Raw genomic sequence first — 18,505 nt, forward strand, 5'->3', positions numbered from 1 at the left:
ATACATTGCCAGTGTTTCAGTTCATTAAAAATCCCTACATTACAGTCCTAATAACATTATACTATAGCCAAAGTGTACACTTTTGTTTTCCACCTCTCTGGTATAAGGTAGACTGTGCTTATGGGGCTAAACAGACTTGCATTTAAAAAGTTTTAGCATAACAATTAGCGCCATCCATAGGTTAAAATGGATACTGCACAGCTTCTTTTCATACAGTGAACTGGTTCAGCTTTTAATGCACAAGACAGATATCCATCTAATAAAATGAAGTTAACGGATGAATCAAACATGTTATAACAACTTTATTTTCAATCACATGAGAATAACATTTTGAATTTGGAGTAGTTGATCATTACAGTATTTTAAGCTGAACCTCAGCATTTTCATTTAACATTTAAAAAAAAAAATCTAAATGAAAACATACACAAGTCAACACGCAATACAACTGAGAATAAAAATAGCAAAGTTAATTTTGGCCCTATGCTGAAGCAGTTAGCAAGCATATTTTGAAATAACACAAAATAAATTCTAAAAATAAAACCATATTTTTAAATGAGCTATGACAAATATATCCATTCAACATTTATGCTTTAGAATAAAAACATTAATTATACTCTGCTAAGTTTAATATTTAAACACCAAAATCACCAAAAACTGCAAACAATGAAAACACTTAAATGAATTTAGAATCAGATTCAGTATTTAACAAACCTCCCAAATACATTATCTCATGGGTAGCAGAAAAGCATTTAGAAAAGCAAATGGTTACAAAAGGTACTCAAACCGCTGGTAATAACTAGTCTAGTTTGTTTCTTTTTTTCTATGCTGCATATTAAGAGAAAGTGTTAGAGCTATAAGTGGTACTGCTGGAGGAGAAAGCACAGCTGTAAGTAGAGGAGTAATCCACACTGCCTCTACGAGATCCATTCCTGGAGCCGGCTAGGGAACCAGCCCTGGAGCCAGAGCGAGATCCTGGGTTAGAGACATTGTAAGGACTGCTGATTCCCTTGGAGGATATTGAGGAGGCCTGCAGCATCTTCATACCATTGCTTTCTTCCACCATGCAGCTGTCCATGGCTTCCTTGTAGGTGATCTTCAGTTTTGTCTTGGGGCAGGTCAGGTTCTTTTGGTGGTTCCGTGTATCCTGAAGCTTCTGGGCCCCTTTACCGTCCAGCCAACCTCTGCGGATAGCCTCTTCAATGGTGATCCGACGTCCGGTGCCAGGCTCTATCAGGCCTCCTGTCAGGTACTGAAACTCCAAAAATCTCTGGCCAGCTTCATAGGGCAACCATGTCTCTTTCACTGCCTCTGCTGCTGACATCTTTCTTTTAGTCTTCACATCTTCAAAACCAACATATGCTTTCTGGGCAGGTTTCAGCTTAGCGCTCATGGTTTCATCAATGATACTCTGATGGACAGCGTCCTGCAGCGATAGTCTCTCACCAGTGGCAGGATTGATGATGCCACCTGTGCATGCCTGGGCCTCCAGTAGCCTCTGTGCTGTAATAGTGTCAACTATGCCTCTTCGAAGTGCTTCAGACATAGTAATTTTCTCCAGGGTTTCTGTGTCAAATATAGCTCCAACAGGGCTCTGGTCATCGAACATTTCAGGGGGAGAAACAGTGATAGAAATACTGTTGAAGCGTTTACGAACGGTTGGGGAAGATGGTGTGGCCTGGGTGGGACTGCTGCAGGTGACCATGTCATCAACATTGAGGGCTGCAATGGTCATCTCTGTGCTGCTGGTTCTGCTGGTAATTTGGTCAGCAAACTGGGTCAATGTTAGCGTTCCGGCACGATACTGATCCAAAGACGTCTGTTCGACAACACCTCGTTTCAGGCAGTCCTGAATGTCATACTGGGTTCCTGTTTTCCTATCCACTATTACCAAACGTGCAGAGCCATCAGACCCCTTTATAGTTATTTCCTCCCACTCGCACTCCTGTTCCGACAAGTCCAGGAAAGTGTCATAGTCAATTAGCTCCTTGTGATAGGCCTCCCTCACTGACATCTCCAGCCCAGTGTCTGGGTCAACGATTACAACCCGCCTCTTGCGAAGAACATTGGTACGACTCTCCTCTGACTTTGGGTGCTTCTTCTTGTCTTTGAGGGGCAGGAGTACTAGACCTGTCTTGGGATCTGTAATGCACCTGTCCTTAAGTTGAAGATATGTCAGGTTATCCTTAGTATTTGGGTCAAAGAACCCTTTTGTGTCATCTCCTTCATAAGTTAGGATCTCATTCATCTCCTCATCAAAATATCCCCTTTTATAGGCAACAGCGACATCAATACGGTGACTCTCTTTGGGGTCAATAATCCCGCCGCTGGCAATTTGGGCCTCCAGAAGGCGGATCCCATGGCCTTTCTCAATAAGATCTTTCTCAATAGCCTGGAAGAGGGAGATTATCTTTCCTGTGGATGGGTCTTTGTATCCAGTTACTGCTTTCTCTGCAGACAACAGCTTATTCTTAAACTCTTTTCCTATCAAGCCTCTCTTTGAGGCCTCTTCTACAGGAAAGAACAAATTGTTAACTGGGTCAACAATGAAGCCAGAGGCAGCTTGGGCCTCAAGAAGCTCCAGGGTTGTTCCTCTCATGAGCAGACCTTCCTTCATTGCCTGATAGAAAGGCATTATTCGATCATTGGCCTCATCATAGATCCCTGCAATGCAGGTAGAGCCTGAGAGATAGGACTTCAGCCTGTCTTCAATCTCTTTGAGGGTAAGCTTGCCCTCCTTGAGCTTCCTCAAATCTTCTTTTTCCAGCAGCCCAGAATCAACGAGATCTGTAACTTTGACATCGTCACGAATACCCGGTACTGTCATGGGCTTTTCTGGACCATGGAGCAGAAGCAGGCCAGAAACAGGTTCCACCATACACTTCTTCCTAAGGTCATTATAGCTTATCTTCTTTCCTGTAGCTGGCTCAAGGTAGCAGGTGGGTTTTTTATCCAAAGCCCTGTAGAGCTCCTCATTGATAAGATTGCGATCCAATGCTAGGTCTTTTGGAAGGAACACACTCAGAACAGGGTCCAGTATGCCTCCAACAGACTCCTGAGCCTGGAGCAAGCGGATGGCGGTCTCTTTGTCTATGCGGCCCTGTTTGCAAGCCTGACCCACAGACAGCACTTTGCCAGTGTATGGATCACTGAAGCCTGTGCTAGCTGCTTCAGCTGTCACCAAGGTGTCTCTGTCTTCTGTGTCTACAATCCCTCTTGAGCAGGCAGTATCCACAGGCATCTTTTCATTAAACGCAGGGTCCACTATGTAACCTGTTGCAGCTTGAGCTTCCAGGAGCATGAGGGCACTCTCTTGGCTGAGGAGTTTCTTGTTTTTTGCTTCAGTGAATGGCATTCTCTGAGCACCTGATGACATGCCAGCAATTATGCCGGTACCCTTTAGACTAAGCTGAATGTCCACAGCTACCTCATCCACACTCTTTTTCCCATTCAGGAGCTGGTCTAGAGTGGCTTTACTGATTATACCACAGTCACATAGCTGGTGAGCTGTGATTTTGCGTCGCACCCCATCAAATATTAGCTTGGATGGATCGATTGTTGGTACCTTCTCATCTGTCTGGGTCTGCTTGACCAGAGTGCAGGGTCTCTGCTTCAGCCTCTGTATCTCCCTCTCCAAGACATCTCTCTTGAGAGCCAGATCTGATGCTTCCTTTTCAGAGATTAACAGACGACTCTTGTACCTCTCCTCGACACTTTTTAGCTCCCTCATGAGCCTGTCAATCTCCTTCTTCAGAGAGATCCTGTCTCGATCGGCTTTGTCCCTGTCTGATTCGACCTGCCTAATGTGGCTCTCTTTTAGCTCAAACTGGCTCTTCATATAGTTGAAATCCTTGAAGATGGTATTCTTTTCATCCTGCAGCCGCTGTTTGTTGCGGAGCTCAGTCTCTAGTGTGATCTTGATTCGTTTGAGTTCCTCATCTATGCGCTGCTGATGAGTCTTGCCCTGCTCCAGCAGTTTAAACTTCGATAGCAAACTGTCCCTCTCCAGCAACAGCTCACTGTATTGGCTTTGGGAATCGTGCAACATCATGGATGTCTGGGGAGAAAGAAGTAAACACATTATTGTATCTGTAAAGACATGCCAATAAATGATGAACAGAGCAAAAGCAGAGCAAATGCAGAGCCACAATTCTAATGGATTAACTGCATGTAGCTTTCCTTAGCAGCATGTTGTAAGACCTTATCAACATATCAACCTTTTACATTAATATCTATTTCATTTGTGATTTCACAAGTCAATTGTTTTTTTTATTATCAAATAGTATTAAGTAATTCATTAAGATTTTTATTATCATATGAGTTAGGTTCAGTCACATAGTGTGCCAAGTAAAAGGGTGAACAACATGCATGCCTAAGAAAAAATATTAGCAAGTGAGTGAATTTCATGCAAAATAAGTCATTTGTCACTGGTCCAACAAAGACCGTTTGAAATCATGCTCAGCCTTTATGCACCTATAGCCACTCATGCAAAAGCAGAAAAGTGTGGAGATTATCCTTCACTGCCATCAAAAATACCTCAATGGACTGCTTTTGGAATTTGTCTATTTCCACTTTAAGCTTTTCTCTCTCCTTGGTCAGGTCATTGATGAGTGCCTGGAGCTCCGCTGTCCTCCTGGTGCTACTCTGAAGCTGGACATGCAAGGCTGAGATCTGAGTGGCACTTTCTCCATCAATAGTGTCTTTGCTAAACTTCAGATCATCTCTCTCCTGTCTAACTGTCCTCAGCTCCTCCTCCAACCTCAGTCTCTCCTTTGTCAGGTTCTGCGTCAGAGTCTTCAGCTTTTCGATCTCTGTAGTGTAATCATTAAGCTGGCGGCTCTTCTCCTCAATGGTCTTATACAGGGTCTCATTGCGTTGGTTGAGCTCATGGATTCGAGCCTGTTCCTGCTGAAACTTCTGTTTGAGGTTCCTCAGCTCAGTTGTAACAGCTGCCAGTTCCTGCTTGGTGACTTTCTGCTCCCTCAGACTCTTGTCCAGAGCGTCTTGAAGGGCGCTGAGGTCCTGCTCATACTTTCGTTCATGGCTGGAAGTCTCTATCTGGATGGACTTCAGTGTGCTTATTGTGGTGGTGTGCTCTCTGCAAGTATGTGTCATCCTCTCCAACTCTGCCTCCACTCTCTTCCTACGTGTGAACTCTTCCTGGGTGGCCTTCTTTTGTTTCTCCAACTCAGCTTCCATTCCATCCAGAGAGCACTGAAGTTCTCGGACACGGCTCTGCAGCCTGACAGAACTCTGCTCAACCTTGGATTTCTCACTGCTCTGCTTCTCCAGCTCTACTCGGGTAATGCGGATCTCCTGCTCAGACACTTTAAGCTTGTTGATTGACTCCAGATAGGAGGTGTTCTTTGCCTTAAGGTCTGCCTCAGCCTGTTTCAGGTGATTGATTTCCAATTCCAGAGCTCTCCTCTTCTTCCCCTCCTCCTCCAGGTTAAATGTTAGCACGCTGATCTGCCTGGACTTCTCCTGACTGCTTTTGATGGCCTCCTTTAGTTTGAGCTCATTTTCTCCTCCTTGCTGCATGAGTGTTCTCAGCTTAGCATCCAACTCACTGCGCGTCCTTGTGTCTTGTATCACTAGGGACCTCTGCTGGCTAGCCTCTTCTTCTGCTCTGCTTTTCTGCTCTTCTATGTGAACAATGGACTGCCTCAATCTCGCCAGCTCCTCCTCTAGGTCTCTCTTCCCAGCAGTGAGTCTGTCAACTTGCAGTCTCAGTTCTGCTGTGTCTTCTTCTTTCTGTTGTGAGGCTTTCAGGATTGTTGTCTTGGTAACATGGATCTGAGTCTCGTATGTCTGCTTAAGTTGATTAACCTCCTGGGTGCACTGTGTTCTTACCTTTGAGATATCTGATTCAGCCTTTCGTCGAAGTTCGGCCTCCTCATCTAGCCGTATCTTCATCCTCTCCAGTTCACGTTCTCTGTCCTTCAAGGACTTTTCCAAGTCATTCTTGATCCAGTTAACTTCATCCAGTTCTGTCTGTCTGCGGTGAACAGTCGTATCATACTTTTCTTGCAAGCTAGTGTATCTTTCCTCTGCCAACTTTCTTTTATTCTTTTCTTCATCCAGCTGGTATTTAATGCGGGTCAGCTGGGAATTAATTTCTTGAAGCTGGCTGTATATGCTGTCCTGGCCCCCCTTGGAAGTCATTAGCTGCTCGTTTGTTTGAGATAACTCCAGCTTGTAGTGGCCCAAAGAATCCTCCAGAGACTTGTTTTTCTGGTTACGATCGTGGATGTCCTCCTTCAGACGCCTCAGCTCCTCCTCCAACACATCGATCTTGGTATTCCTCATCTTAAGAGAGTAGTGACAAAAAACAGAAAGAGCCTCAGTCACCTAGATACATATTGTCAAACAAACCTATTTGTTTATATTTGTGTAATTTTTTTTTATCATAATAGTTATTTTATTAACACAATATTACTGACTTACAGGAACAATTATGCATTAAATGCCATCATACAATGCCAATACCTACCTTCAGCTCTTCCATGTTCTTGAGCAGGTCCCCAAGGAACTTGTAATAGTCACTAGAGCGGGTGAGTAGCTCTATGTAGCGGGACTGGAGGTCAGAAGCCTGATGGGAGTTCAAATTAGTGGATGAATACTGATGTCAAATGTTCAAGTATTAATTAAATAGCCAGATATTTAATTGACAGATGCAATTAAGGAATAAGCTTTCATGGTTGTATAACACAAACTCCTAATACAAAGGAAATAACCCTTGTTTAATTTATATACAACAATCAGACTATTAACATATAATAATTACTTGAATGTGTTTTAGTGTGACTTAATGAAAAGACCATACTCATACCTCTTGTCTGACCACAGAAGCTGGGGACTGGAGCATTGTCCTCTTGATAGGAATATTGAGCAGAGTTTCAAGGCCTGAACCGTATGAAGCCAGCTGCAGCTCATAGTCCTGAAAATCCACAACACAATACGGACTTAATTTTTTTGTACCATACTTGCTTGGGCTTATCAGCTTGTTAACATGTACAAAAGTATTTAAAACTGAAAGAAACGGTCCACATGAATTGACAACCTACCTTTATGGATGCAGCACAAGTGTCTGCGTTTTTCTGCACAGTCTCTACTTTTTCCTTCCTTCCTTTGATTTCAGTGTGAAGTGCCTGTGCAGTCAGCAGAAGGGGGACATTAAATTCACTGATTTCATCCAACACTGTTCAGTCTGTGCTTCTACTGAAACATCTGTTACTTAATTGACAAGATATTACTGTGATAGTAGCCAAGAATTGGAATGATTACTCAACAAATTGTCTTATATCGAGGACTAGTAAGTCGAATTTCATAAATCATGTGAAAAACATTTTTCCACTTATGCTGCTGTATAATGTAAAACAAAACTAAAATCAGTGCAGTTCAGTTATTATTATTGATCACATTATGTTGATGTAAACCAAGAAAGACGTGCCTTTTGTTGGTTGAGGTGGTCCATTAGAGTCTGGATGTCGGCGAGCTTAACCGTTTGAAGGTTGTCCTGGCGCTTCCTGGCATTGTCTATCCACTGTTCCAGGTTAGTGCTGCTCTGCTGATAATGATTCAGCTGTTTCTCCTGCTTCTCCAAGTCCCACACTCTGAGGAGGAAAGAGTGGGAGGATGAGGAAGAGATGAAAGGATATTTTTAGCGTTGTTACCAGCAACGACGAATTGCGGATGTGGAGAAAAATTCACCAGTGTGGAAGGAATGTGTGGACATGTGCAGACTATCCTACCTGCTGTCAATCTGGGTTTGGATGCGGCGCCAGCGGTCAGACATCTGACCCACCAGGTCTGAGTACTTGGACAAGTCCACGTCACACTTGTGGAAGGGCTCGGAGATTTGACTATTCCAGTGCACTGCTTTAGCCAGGTCAGACTCCATAGCCGTCAGCAGGTGTTTTTTCTGCTCCAGATCACTCTTCATTTGCTTTAATAGAGATTCAAAAAATCAATCAATCAAATTCTAAATTTCAAATAAAAACCACAGATCCTATTTAAGTCTTATTCACATCTTGAGATGGATGCTATTACAATATGCACATGATATGATTGGTCTTCATCAAAGAATGGCTACAGTTTTGTCAATGGGAGAAGATCCTTTACTTAAGGAAAGAATGCAATAGTTAATATACTCCATTACAAGTCCTTAATCGACATTTTTGAGTAAAATTACGTAGGTGTTATTAGTAAAATGTTCTTCCAGTATCAAAAGTAATAATACAGAAAAAGGTGTGTGTTATGTGAGTGTTATGCTATGATATATTGGATTATTACTTTTATTTTTAACTACATTGCAGGGGAGTACAAATATAAAGTAGCATAAAATGGAAAGACTCAAGTAAATTGCAAGTACCTCAAATTTGTACTCAAGTTGAGTTAATGTACTTTGTTATATCCACAACACTGGGTTTGGTCGTGCAACCCGAGTGTTGAACTTCAGCCATGTGTGGGGATCATAACCCATTCCAGTCACTGACTATACAGTATTTATATGCACAAAATAACTACTTTTTTCCCTTATTCCAAAAAAAAGATAATATTCCTACTGAGCTGTTTTCATGGCTGATAAAATGAATATTCTACTAATGCTGCCATTTACATGCAGTTTATAAAAAGGGGATTTTTTTTCCAACATTTCCATGAGTAGGGGACTTATTTGACCAATGTGAACACAGCCTCCCTATCTCATTCCTTTAACCATCTTCTTGAAAAGGTTGCAATATTTGCACATTATTCAAAACCCTGTTCATAAACACAGCTTTTAGAATTTTAAAGAGTAGGTGTGTTTCTCCAACCAGAAATGTGGGCTTTTCTTTTGGGCATGCATCTCTACCGCAGCCTTGTAAACTGTTAACAAGAAATTCCACTTGTGACGCATCTTCTAAATACGCTGTATACATGTCCAAGGAATGATCCTAAAACCCAAATAATACTGACAGATCCCACGTCTTAATCAGAAAATGTTACAATTGTGATATTCAATAATTAATTAATTAATGTTGTTTTCATGACCCATATCAAATTCAGAAAATGGTCATATCCAGAAAAATAGTGAAATATTAGCGTACATTTAAACATAGTCACTGAGGACTTTAGAGACATAAAGACTGAGATGGGGTTGAAACTTTTTAGTACAAATCATTTTTTTTACAGGTCAAGAATAATTTCTTTTAAATTAATTTAGCATAAAATGTAGTATGCATAACATGATACTGTAATATATAAAATAGGTGGTGGTGTACTATAATGATAATAATAATTGTGGCCTTATGTCCAACTGAGGACAAAGTAATGCTACTAATGTAATTGAATTGAATTGTAATTGTTTGAATGTCTTGAAACTAGAAAGCAAGAGATGGCAGTTCAAACTAAACAGTGTCAAACCTTCAGTGTGCTTCGATAGTTTTCCACCTCTCGAAGGTCCAGAGAGGTGGTCTCCTTCTCAGTCAGCCGGGCCTCGTGGACTTTAATGACATCTTCAGCCTGGAGAAGACTCTGGAGCAAGGCCTTAACAGCCGACAATCTGTTAAAGACACAAAGTCATTACATTGAATTCACTTCTTTTTGCAAATTACTTATATAATCAGGAAATCTGTATGCTGCCGCAAGTTCTGGTGCCAGAACTTTATTTTGTTTTTGTATTTTCTCAATCAAAAGTGGGATGAATAAAAAGGTTATATGATCAGTTTTAAATCATGTACCTTTGAAAGTAGGCCGGGTAGAGACCCTGTAGGCCTCCCAGCTTTTGGGTGATGATTTCCAGCTCAGAGCGGAGTAACCTGGCTTGTTCGGAGTCTGCAGGTATCCCCTCCAGCTGCTTTATGATCTTTTCTCTTAGCTGCAGGTACTCATCGTGAATGGAGTCCAAGTCTTGGTGCACAGTCTGGATATCAATATGTAATGATAAGTTACATTTAGCATAACCAGTTGTTTCTCACTTTGCTTGAAGCAAGAAATGAATGTTGTTGTTTTTATACCTCACTTTTCAATTCAATTCAATTCAATTCAATTCAATTTTTAATTAGATAGAACAATAAATGAAAAGTTGCACACCTGCAGCTTCTGGATGTGCGTTGAGCACGTGTGCACACTGTTGTCCCCCAGAGGAACGTGGAGATGACTAGTGAGACCGTACTCAGCCAGATCCAGCCTGCGGTGAATCTCTTGCAGACTAGTGATCAGGGTAAGTAGTTCAGGTTTCACCTCTGCATTGTGGAGAATTTGAAGAATATCAATTTATAGTGTTAAAACAGCAGTATTTTTTTTTTTATTTAGTGGGCTGACCATTTAGGGATGACAACATTTTATACTCACGGTGAGGCATCTGGATAATCAGTGTATCATAGTGGGTCTGGGCTCTATCAAAGTTAATCTGGACAGCTTTCTTGTCCTCTTCCCCAAACATCTCAGAACCTTGGCTGTTACGCAGGAACTCTTGGTAGCGAGTCTCCAGTCTTTTTAAGACACTGCGGTACTCCTCAGGACGCATCTGAGACAGCTGCGGAACAATGGAGAGGGGTCAGGATGAGCAAAACACATAGGGGGTGAGGAAACTCCTGCAGACAGTGTTTCAGATAAGATGCAAACTGAATCTAATTTGGCTTTGCTTGCTTACTAAACGGTAAGTTACTCTAACATTAAAAACTCAGAAGTTAATTGCATTCTTTATGAAATCTTACCATGCTGGCAGTGAGGGAGTTGATGTAATTGATGTCTTTGAGGCAGTATTGCCACGAGATGAGACTCTTGATGTTGATGTAGAGCTGATTCCAGATGCTCATGATGGCTTCATAATACTGCTCATTCCTAGGAAGAGCACAAGCCATTATTATGCAGACATTACATGATACTTGCTTTTTTGTGGGTTGTTTTCTTACCTCTTAGGCTTATAAAAAACTTTAAGTTTATATAATAAAATATTTTTTACCATCCCGAAAAAGGAAGGCTGTTTTCTAGCCCCGATAAATGTCATGTATCCAGTAGATTCACTAATAAATAATAATTTGCCCTTTTCGCAGACCTACATTAGTCTACATTGACTGAAGAGTTCTTACTTGTTGGCGAGGCCGATGCTGAGCGGGTTTGGTGGGGGGACCAGCAGACACACAGAGGGGACCAACATGTCCAGACCTCCAGGTCCCGTCACGAGCCACTTGCTGCGCTGCGAGTTATCCTTCAAGATGCCCTCGTTCCCTTTCAAAATCCCTATCTGAAGCACAAAACAGACCACACAAACAGAGGAAATGCTGAATTCTATACGTCACTTCATACTCATGTGTGTGTGTGTGTGTGTGTGTGTGTGTGTGTGTGTGTGTATGTGTGTGTGTGTGTGTGTGTGTGTGTGTGTGTGTGTGTGTGTGTGTGTGTGTGAGAGAGAAAAAAAATACATCACCTGGTCTTGTTTAAAGTCACATATGGCCTGGACCATGACAGGGCCGCTGCTCTTCTCCTCGGGGTTGCGAGGTTTCAGCCTGACAACGGTCTTAGATTTGTTGACCAGACTTTGGACCTGCCTCTTATTCTCCATGACTCGCTCCTTCTCTTTCTGTGAACATTCAAAATTTAGATCAGTGTTTTCAACTGAGCCACTGTACACTGCAACATTCATTCAAAATTCAAAACCCTACAAAATGAATGCAGACATGCAGAGGCATTCAACTTAGTCGCTAACTGTTCAAACCTGTTCACCAGGCATGTAAATTGTTTCGGGCATCAGCGGAACAAATGAGCACATTTTGCACCTCAAACCTGCAGTGAAATACGCATGTCCAGGATTTAACAGATCACAATGATACCTCAAGGTTTTTCAGAAGTTCAACAAGGCTTTCCAGTGGGGTGTTCTTGTCACATTTGATCTTGCTTCGGATAGTCTCATGCTCCTTCTGCAACTTTGCATAAGTCTCATTGGCCTCCTTGAAAAACTAAAAGAGGGAGGCACAAAAATTTGATTAGTATTCATATAACAACACACAGGGCTCCAATTTCACAAGAGCAAGACCAGGACTGAGCACTTACTTGGCTGTAGTTAGCATTCTCCTTCAAATGAACATGGATACACTTTGTGATCTGGAGCAGCCAGCTCCACTGGGTCTGTAAGGTGTCCATGTAGGCCTGTGGGTACACCCAGAATCATCAGTACAAAACCAAATGAATAATTTGATGTGTAAGATAAGGAAAACACCCAGAAAAATAAGACACTTTACTTCGATCTTATCCGAGGCAGGATGATTGTTGTTCAGGAGTCCGTCTGCTTTCACCTTCAGCTTGTTTAGTTCCTTCTCTTTCTCCTCCAGGTCCCTCATCAGCCTCTGTCAGGAGAGCAGAACATAAGGAACACAAAAGGCTAGACTTTGGCCTCTGGGAGACAACATCTTAACTAAGATTTGAATTGGTATATAGAAATAAAAACTCATCAAATATTAAAGGTCTAATACTGTGAAAGTATCAAAACACAATCCACAGAGAAATACACACAGCCCATATTCAGAAACTATGCCTTTAAACAATAGTCATTCTCCTGCTGTAATGACGGTGCAGGGACACAGAGAGTGCAGATGCGGAAAACGTGGCAATGCTGACCAATCAGAGCAAACTGGGCTTTTTCTGAAGGGGGGCTTAAAGAGATAGGCGCTAAAGCAGATCATTTCAGACAATGCGCGAAAGCAGATATGTTTAGACAGACTGTATGTGAAAAAATTATGTTTTTTGTAGCATGCAACCATTTTCTAGTAGGAAACAAAAAAATAAAAGTATGAACTTGAAAAAAACATAACATGGGACTTTTAAGGTGCAGTGACACCCAGAAGATAAGAACATCCAACCAGGAAAAAAGAAGGCTTCAGTCAGAGATCCTTACCGAGTAGCTCTCTTGCTTCCTTGGGATATACTGGTCGATGTTCTTGTCTCCCCAGTCAAATATAAGCTCTTCCTCCTCTCTCTCATTCACCCACATAATGGCTCGGGAGATCTCTTCGATGATGCCCTGAAGCTCACGTAGCTGACTCATACGGCTGTGGGACATTTTCTGAGATGGACACAAGGTAAATCACGAATATAATAAAAAGTAACAATAGTGCTACTGATTTTGACAAACTTTAAAAAAACATTTTGCAAAAGAGTTCTACCTGCAGGCTTTCCCATTCTTGTTCCAGGATGGAGATGTTGTACTTGTCACCCTTCATGTTCTAAATCAAATAGAGACTTTGTTTTGTTTTGGGTTTTTTTAAATAAAATTACAAAACCTTTTTTACATGTGATGCCGAGATGACCATCCTCCTTAACAAATGAGATATCTAAGGAATCCAGTCCATAAAAAAGCAACGAAGATGAGCTTCAAAACAGGAAGACCACTTACCAGTTCGTCTCTGGCACGGTCTACTTCCTGGCTCCTCTGGATAGAGCTGTGGTTTTTGCTGTGGCTCAGGATTTGTTTTTCTATAGTTTCGGAGTCTTCTCCCCATGGAGCTGTCTCAATCATACGCTACAAAATGCAGAATCACAGTTTATTACTTTTTAAAATAAAGTGCTACACAATATTACAAAGTCAAAATTAACCTCAATTGGAGTGAAACTACATATTTTCTGGAACATTACTGTATAATTTAATATGAATTAATAGATACTGTATATAAACTAATTCTAAAGAATAAGGCAGGCATTAATGGTTATATTTTATAGTCAATAAACTCCATGAAAAACAATGCAAAATCCATCGCTCAATACTATCTGACCTCCTCACCCTCTGTGGCACTCTGTCCTAAGTTCATTACTTCTTACTCAACACCTAAATATTAAAAAAATAGGTTAAAAAAATATATTGTTTCTTTTTTAAAGCTTTGTATTTTTTTCGTAAAAACACCTGGCCACTGCAGTTTTTAGCAAATGCTACTCAAACATGAGTAAATTGTGTTTTTGTTGGGGACTATTTTCAGCTGTGAATTAATAGCAGGACAGTGTCATTAACTAGAAAAACATGTCACGCTCCGCAAAGGGTGTGGCTCATCTGCGCGTTTAATAGTTTTTGGACAACAATGAAGCTCTCAGGAAAGAGGACTGCGCTTTATCGGCTTTGGCCACGCAGTCAATACTTGTTAGTAGAATCAACTCAGCTGTAGTCTTTTTTTCATTTTTCAATTAAAAAAACACAGTTTGCCCTCCTTATTCTTTAAGGCAGCATCATTCTGAATCTCAAATGATACACTATTCTCCCTGCTATTGATTCCCTTGTCTTAGAGTATGGTCTGCCTTTACCAGCTTACCATTCTGGGTTAGGTAAAGAAACACTCTAGCATGTTTGTATTTCTTTATACCAAGCACAGTCATCTTGGTTGGTACTAAACCCCGTAGGCAGCAAAGGCGCCCCTTGTCAAATAGATAGTCGAGGTAGCAGAAAGGGGCCTGACATCAGGCTTTATCCCAGCACTGTACACCCAGAAGGTCAACCATTAATTCCCTGACATTCCACTCTTTGCCCCCTAGGTGTCAGCATATAATCATTATGTGTGTTGTTAAGCAGGAAACTATCCCAACTATTCCCCCCCTTGTTAGCGGCCCTCAGCCTTGATAAGAGCTCTGCCAGTAAAGTGACCTCAGCCAATCCCTGCTCTTTACTTGCATTTTTCTCTCTCAAGGCTTTTGTTCTCTCACCACTCCCTTTTCCTTCCTGTTGGACTACTTGGCTGAAGCAACACACATCTTGGCTGTTAAAAACGACTGTCAGTAGTACAGCTAATGTCCAAAGTAGAAAGGTCAACAAAAGGTATACGTTGGACTGTACAATGTCTGACCGACAGTACATAGAGACAGTAGGTTCAATTTGGAGTTTAAAATAGGCGATAAGTAGATTACAAAGACTGAGCCATTACAAAATATAGAAAGAAATGCTTCTCTATCCGATGACGGAAGGGACATTTATGATAACATAAAAGGGTGAGGCTAGATGTGCTGACAGAATGACAGGGTGTGTTTCTGGTTGGGTGGGAGGGTTGGGGAGGTAGAGAGTAGAAGGGCGTTTTCCCATAAGCATGTTACAGTTCTGTTGAACTGCCCTGTCGTACAACAACTGACTCAGTGCAGAGTGTCAGATTTCACACCCCTTTACCTCTACTTTTCTTTTTGCTCCCGCAGATTATTTATCTGCCTCCCTCTATCCCCGCTCTAGCTTTCTGCCTTCCACTCTAGCCGCCTCTTTCTAAAATGGCAGAGCTCTTTGCTCTTCTTTGTTTCAATCCCCCCCAAGTCTTTTTCACTGACGGATCAGGTTTTGGCAGCGTGTCCAGATGGTTTCAGTTACAGGAGGTCAGAATAAGTAATAGGGTAAGTGCATGCCCCTCCCCCTCAGTTCACATAAAAAAAAAAAAAAACGTTTCACACTAATTCACCCAGGCATGCACACACATGCAGGTGCAACTATTCTCACTGCTCAAACAAGTTAGAAAACTGTGGGGCATTTGGGTCGTTTGCAGATGATGCTGTCACCTAATGCATTAGATGGGTAGACTGATGCAGGAAAAGATTCAGTATTATCATTTCATGATTGTCCAAGTAAGTAATTACAAATAAATTGTCATTACAAAGAAAATGTATGATAAAAGTTTTTAACTGTTTGATGTGTGAAGAGTTTTGTCCATAACAGTGGAAACACAGATTATTGAAATGTATGTGATATGTACATACATTTACTATAATGAAGAGATGAAAAAAAAAGTAGATTATTGTAATATTGATTCCAACAGTATCACCAATATTGGTTGAAAAGTTTTTAATCACGTGTTTAAATGTCTGTAATGTATGAGGAGCTCACCTTCTGTTGGGCGATCCAGGCCATGGCATCATTAAAGATCCTCCCCCCTTCAAGGGAACCTATACTGCTTTTCCGTCTTATGGTCATACCACCGACTAATTGCTGTTGGATAGCACCATGCAAGTACTGGAAGTGATCTAAGCTGCAGAGTTGGACGAAAAAAAGAAAAATGCATTGTGAATCTTCCAAGGGCACACAGACGGCTCAACATCAAAGAGCTTAGCTAGGCAAATCCAGCTGAACAGGGAAGAATGTTCAGAGGGCATATAACCCCCTGGAATCACTTTGTCTTTATAAGGTTTGGTTCAGCTACAAAACGCTACTCTACAAACCCACATACTATATTCACCTGTGAACACATGCAAATGCAAACATTCCAAAGCAGTAAACACACTCACACTGCATCATGTCTTACTTTTTAACAATGTCATTGGGTATACGGAACTGCTGCAGCTCTCTGCCGCAGATCTTCATCTGCTCCATGATTTCTGTAGACATCATCAACAGTTTTTCTGCCTCCATGGTGTTCCCCCCCTATATATATATAAATAAAAGAAAATTATTTGCACCTGCCAAATATGCTTCACTTAAACTGTGGCTGACAATATTATCTGTTTTTAAATCATATCTGATATGGCCTCATCGTGTTGATGCCTGATCAGAAAACATTACATCATCGAAGTCCACATTATTCCAATTAGCACTAATAGTGAAAGTAAACACTTGAGTTGTGTTAGGTGTTGTCTGTGTGCTACACTTACACCCTGGACAATCATCTTCGCTCTTTGCAGGTATTCATTACACTGGCTCGTCAGGAACAAAGCTCTTTGCTGAATTCCCTGTGCACTACGCATGAGGGCAAGACACAAACAAAACAATCCATTTTCAGAGCTTGTAATACAGCTTTAATTAATATCACTTTTTAACGTGTGTTAAAAACAATCTAGTGTGTGTTTTAAGCACCCAAATTGTGCAGCTAGGTTTGTTTTTAACAATTTTAAGTTTCAAAGGCAGATACGGTTTTCATTATCAGAAAGTTGGATTGGATATTACATGTTTGAAATGATGTCATCATTTGCAAGCATTTATACCAAGCAGTACAGCTTGGTATAAATGCTTGCAAATGATGACATCATTTCAAACATGTAATATCCAATCCAACTTTCTGATAATGAAAACCGTGGCATAACAACAACAATAATGTGGGAGGAATAATCATGTAAAAGTCATAAACTTTTATTTTAATTCAACACAAACTCTTCCATTGCTTTTAGTCTGTCTGTAGGTTGTGGGGCATAGAACTGGGTCACCAATACAAAAAAACTAACCAACTCTTCTCTCTTTAAAGAGCTTCATTTTATATATGTACTTAAGGAAATGGTTTTGAAAACTGTAGCACAAACATCACTATGATCAGACACCATGACATCATGATGAATGATAATAGTGGGAGGACATTCCAGGGGCGTGCACGTATTTCCTTGGTACTGTATTGGGTAACATAAAACCAGGGATACAGCTGAGATTAGGCTGTAACATATTAGGAAAACAGAATAGTTCGACGTGTTTAGCAAAGGGGAGACCTGGGATGTGTTTGGACTGATGAAAGGACAGCTGTGTCCTAAGAAAACCAGGATGTTTCATGTTTCTACCTGCATTCATTAACCTGTCTGTGCTGAGCTACAGTAGCAGAGGCCTTATGGGAACCTGTTTGATTAATTCAATTCAATTTTATTATATTACATTTATATCTTTAATGTTAAAGTAATGAGGACATGCCAATCTCCTAAAACATTCCCAAATGGGTTTAATGACTTTGTTTGGACACAGCTGACTATTTCCCCATAAGCTGCATGAATGTGTAGTTTATTAGAATTTAAGAAATAGCATTTTGTGAGCTAGGAAGAACCTGTGCTTTTAATACTTATAATACATTTTATTTGTGAAGCAGTTTCCATTGTTAAAAAGAAATCCGAACGTGCTATACAAAAAGAAAAAAGTTATTTTCTGGGCTTTTTTTTACATGGAAATTTAATGACGGTAAGGCCTATTTCTAAGCAACAGGTGATTTCAAAGCTCTTACCTCAAACCACCACCACCTCCGCTTATTTGCACTTTCTGTCCCCCACCGCCGTGCATGGAAGTCCTGGAGAAGGAGCTGTAGGTGTATCCGCCGTCCCCTACTGGGTATTCACCCTGGAAGCCGTTTCCACCGGCGACGAAAACTTCGTTTCTAACACTTGAGTTCGTCAAATCCTGTCGCGAATTACTTCTCTGGCCCACAGTGGCCAGTCTCGAATTGGAGCCGTACAAACTCATGTTTGCTGAGTTGTTGTTTTTGTTTGTTATGTTTTAGAAAGTTTTAGTTTTCTGTTCTGTTGCCCGGAGGACTGACCGCGCAACTCTCCCCTCCCCGTCTCCTGTTGCGCAGATAATGGTCGGCTCTGCTCTGAATAGACGGAAGCTGGCTGCTTTTGGACAGAAACCACACCTTGCTGTGTTTACGAAACACTCCTGCACCCACTAGCCTGTGGGAAGATTAGTGCCTGGGCTGTCATTTCATTCTGCTCAAAAGTTACGTTTCAATCATTGATTTCTCAGCTTGATTTTTATGAATTACAAGTTGTGTGTAACCTTATAGACTTTGCCACTATTTCTTGGTTATTTACAAGTAGACCTAGGCTA

At 41.2% G+C, this 18,505-nt stretch overlaps 1 protein-coding gene across 1 annotated transcript; it reads right to left on the reverse strand.

The window, feature by feature from the left end:
- Positions 1-287: 287 nt before the first annotated feature.
- Positions 288-18,252, reverse strand: dspa (desmoplakin a). Its single transcript, XM_083928930.1, has 24 exons — positions 17,904-18,252; positions 16,582-16,666; positions 16,236-16,354; positions 15,821-15,962; positions 13,373-13,498; positions 13,143-13,202; positions 12,875-13,042; positions 12,222-12,326; positions 12,034-12,129; positions 11,814-11,939; positions 11,411-11,563; positions 11,073-11,227; positions 10,698-10,824; positions 10,333-10,516; positions 10,072-10,223; positions 9,720-9,901; positions 9,403-9,541; positions 7,752-7,945; positions 7,451-7,613; positions 7,065-7,148; positions 6,830-6,937; positions 6,491-6,589; positions 4,534-6,306; positions 288-4,054 (listed from the first exon to the last, which is right to left on the reverse strand). The coding sequence occupies exons 1-24, from the start codon at positions 18,137-18,139 to the stop codon at positions 833-835; spliced, it is 7,998 nt and encodes a 2,665-aa protein (XP_083785056.1). The 5' UTR covers positions 18,140-18,252; the 3' UTR covers positions 288-832.
- Between the last annotated feature and the right edge of the window lie 253 nt (positions 18,253-18,505).

Source organism: Echiichthys vipera, assembly GCF_963691815.1.
Source record: "Echiichthys vipera genome assembly, chromosome: 15".
Classification (NCBI taxonomy): domain Eukaryota; kingdom Metazoa; phylum Chordata; class Actinopteri; order Perciformes; family Trachinidae; genus Echiichthys; species Echiichthys vipera.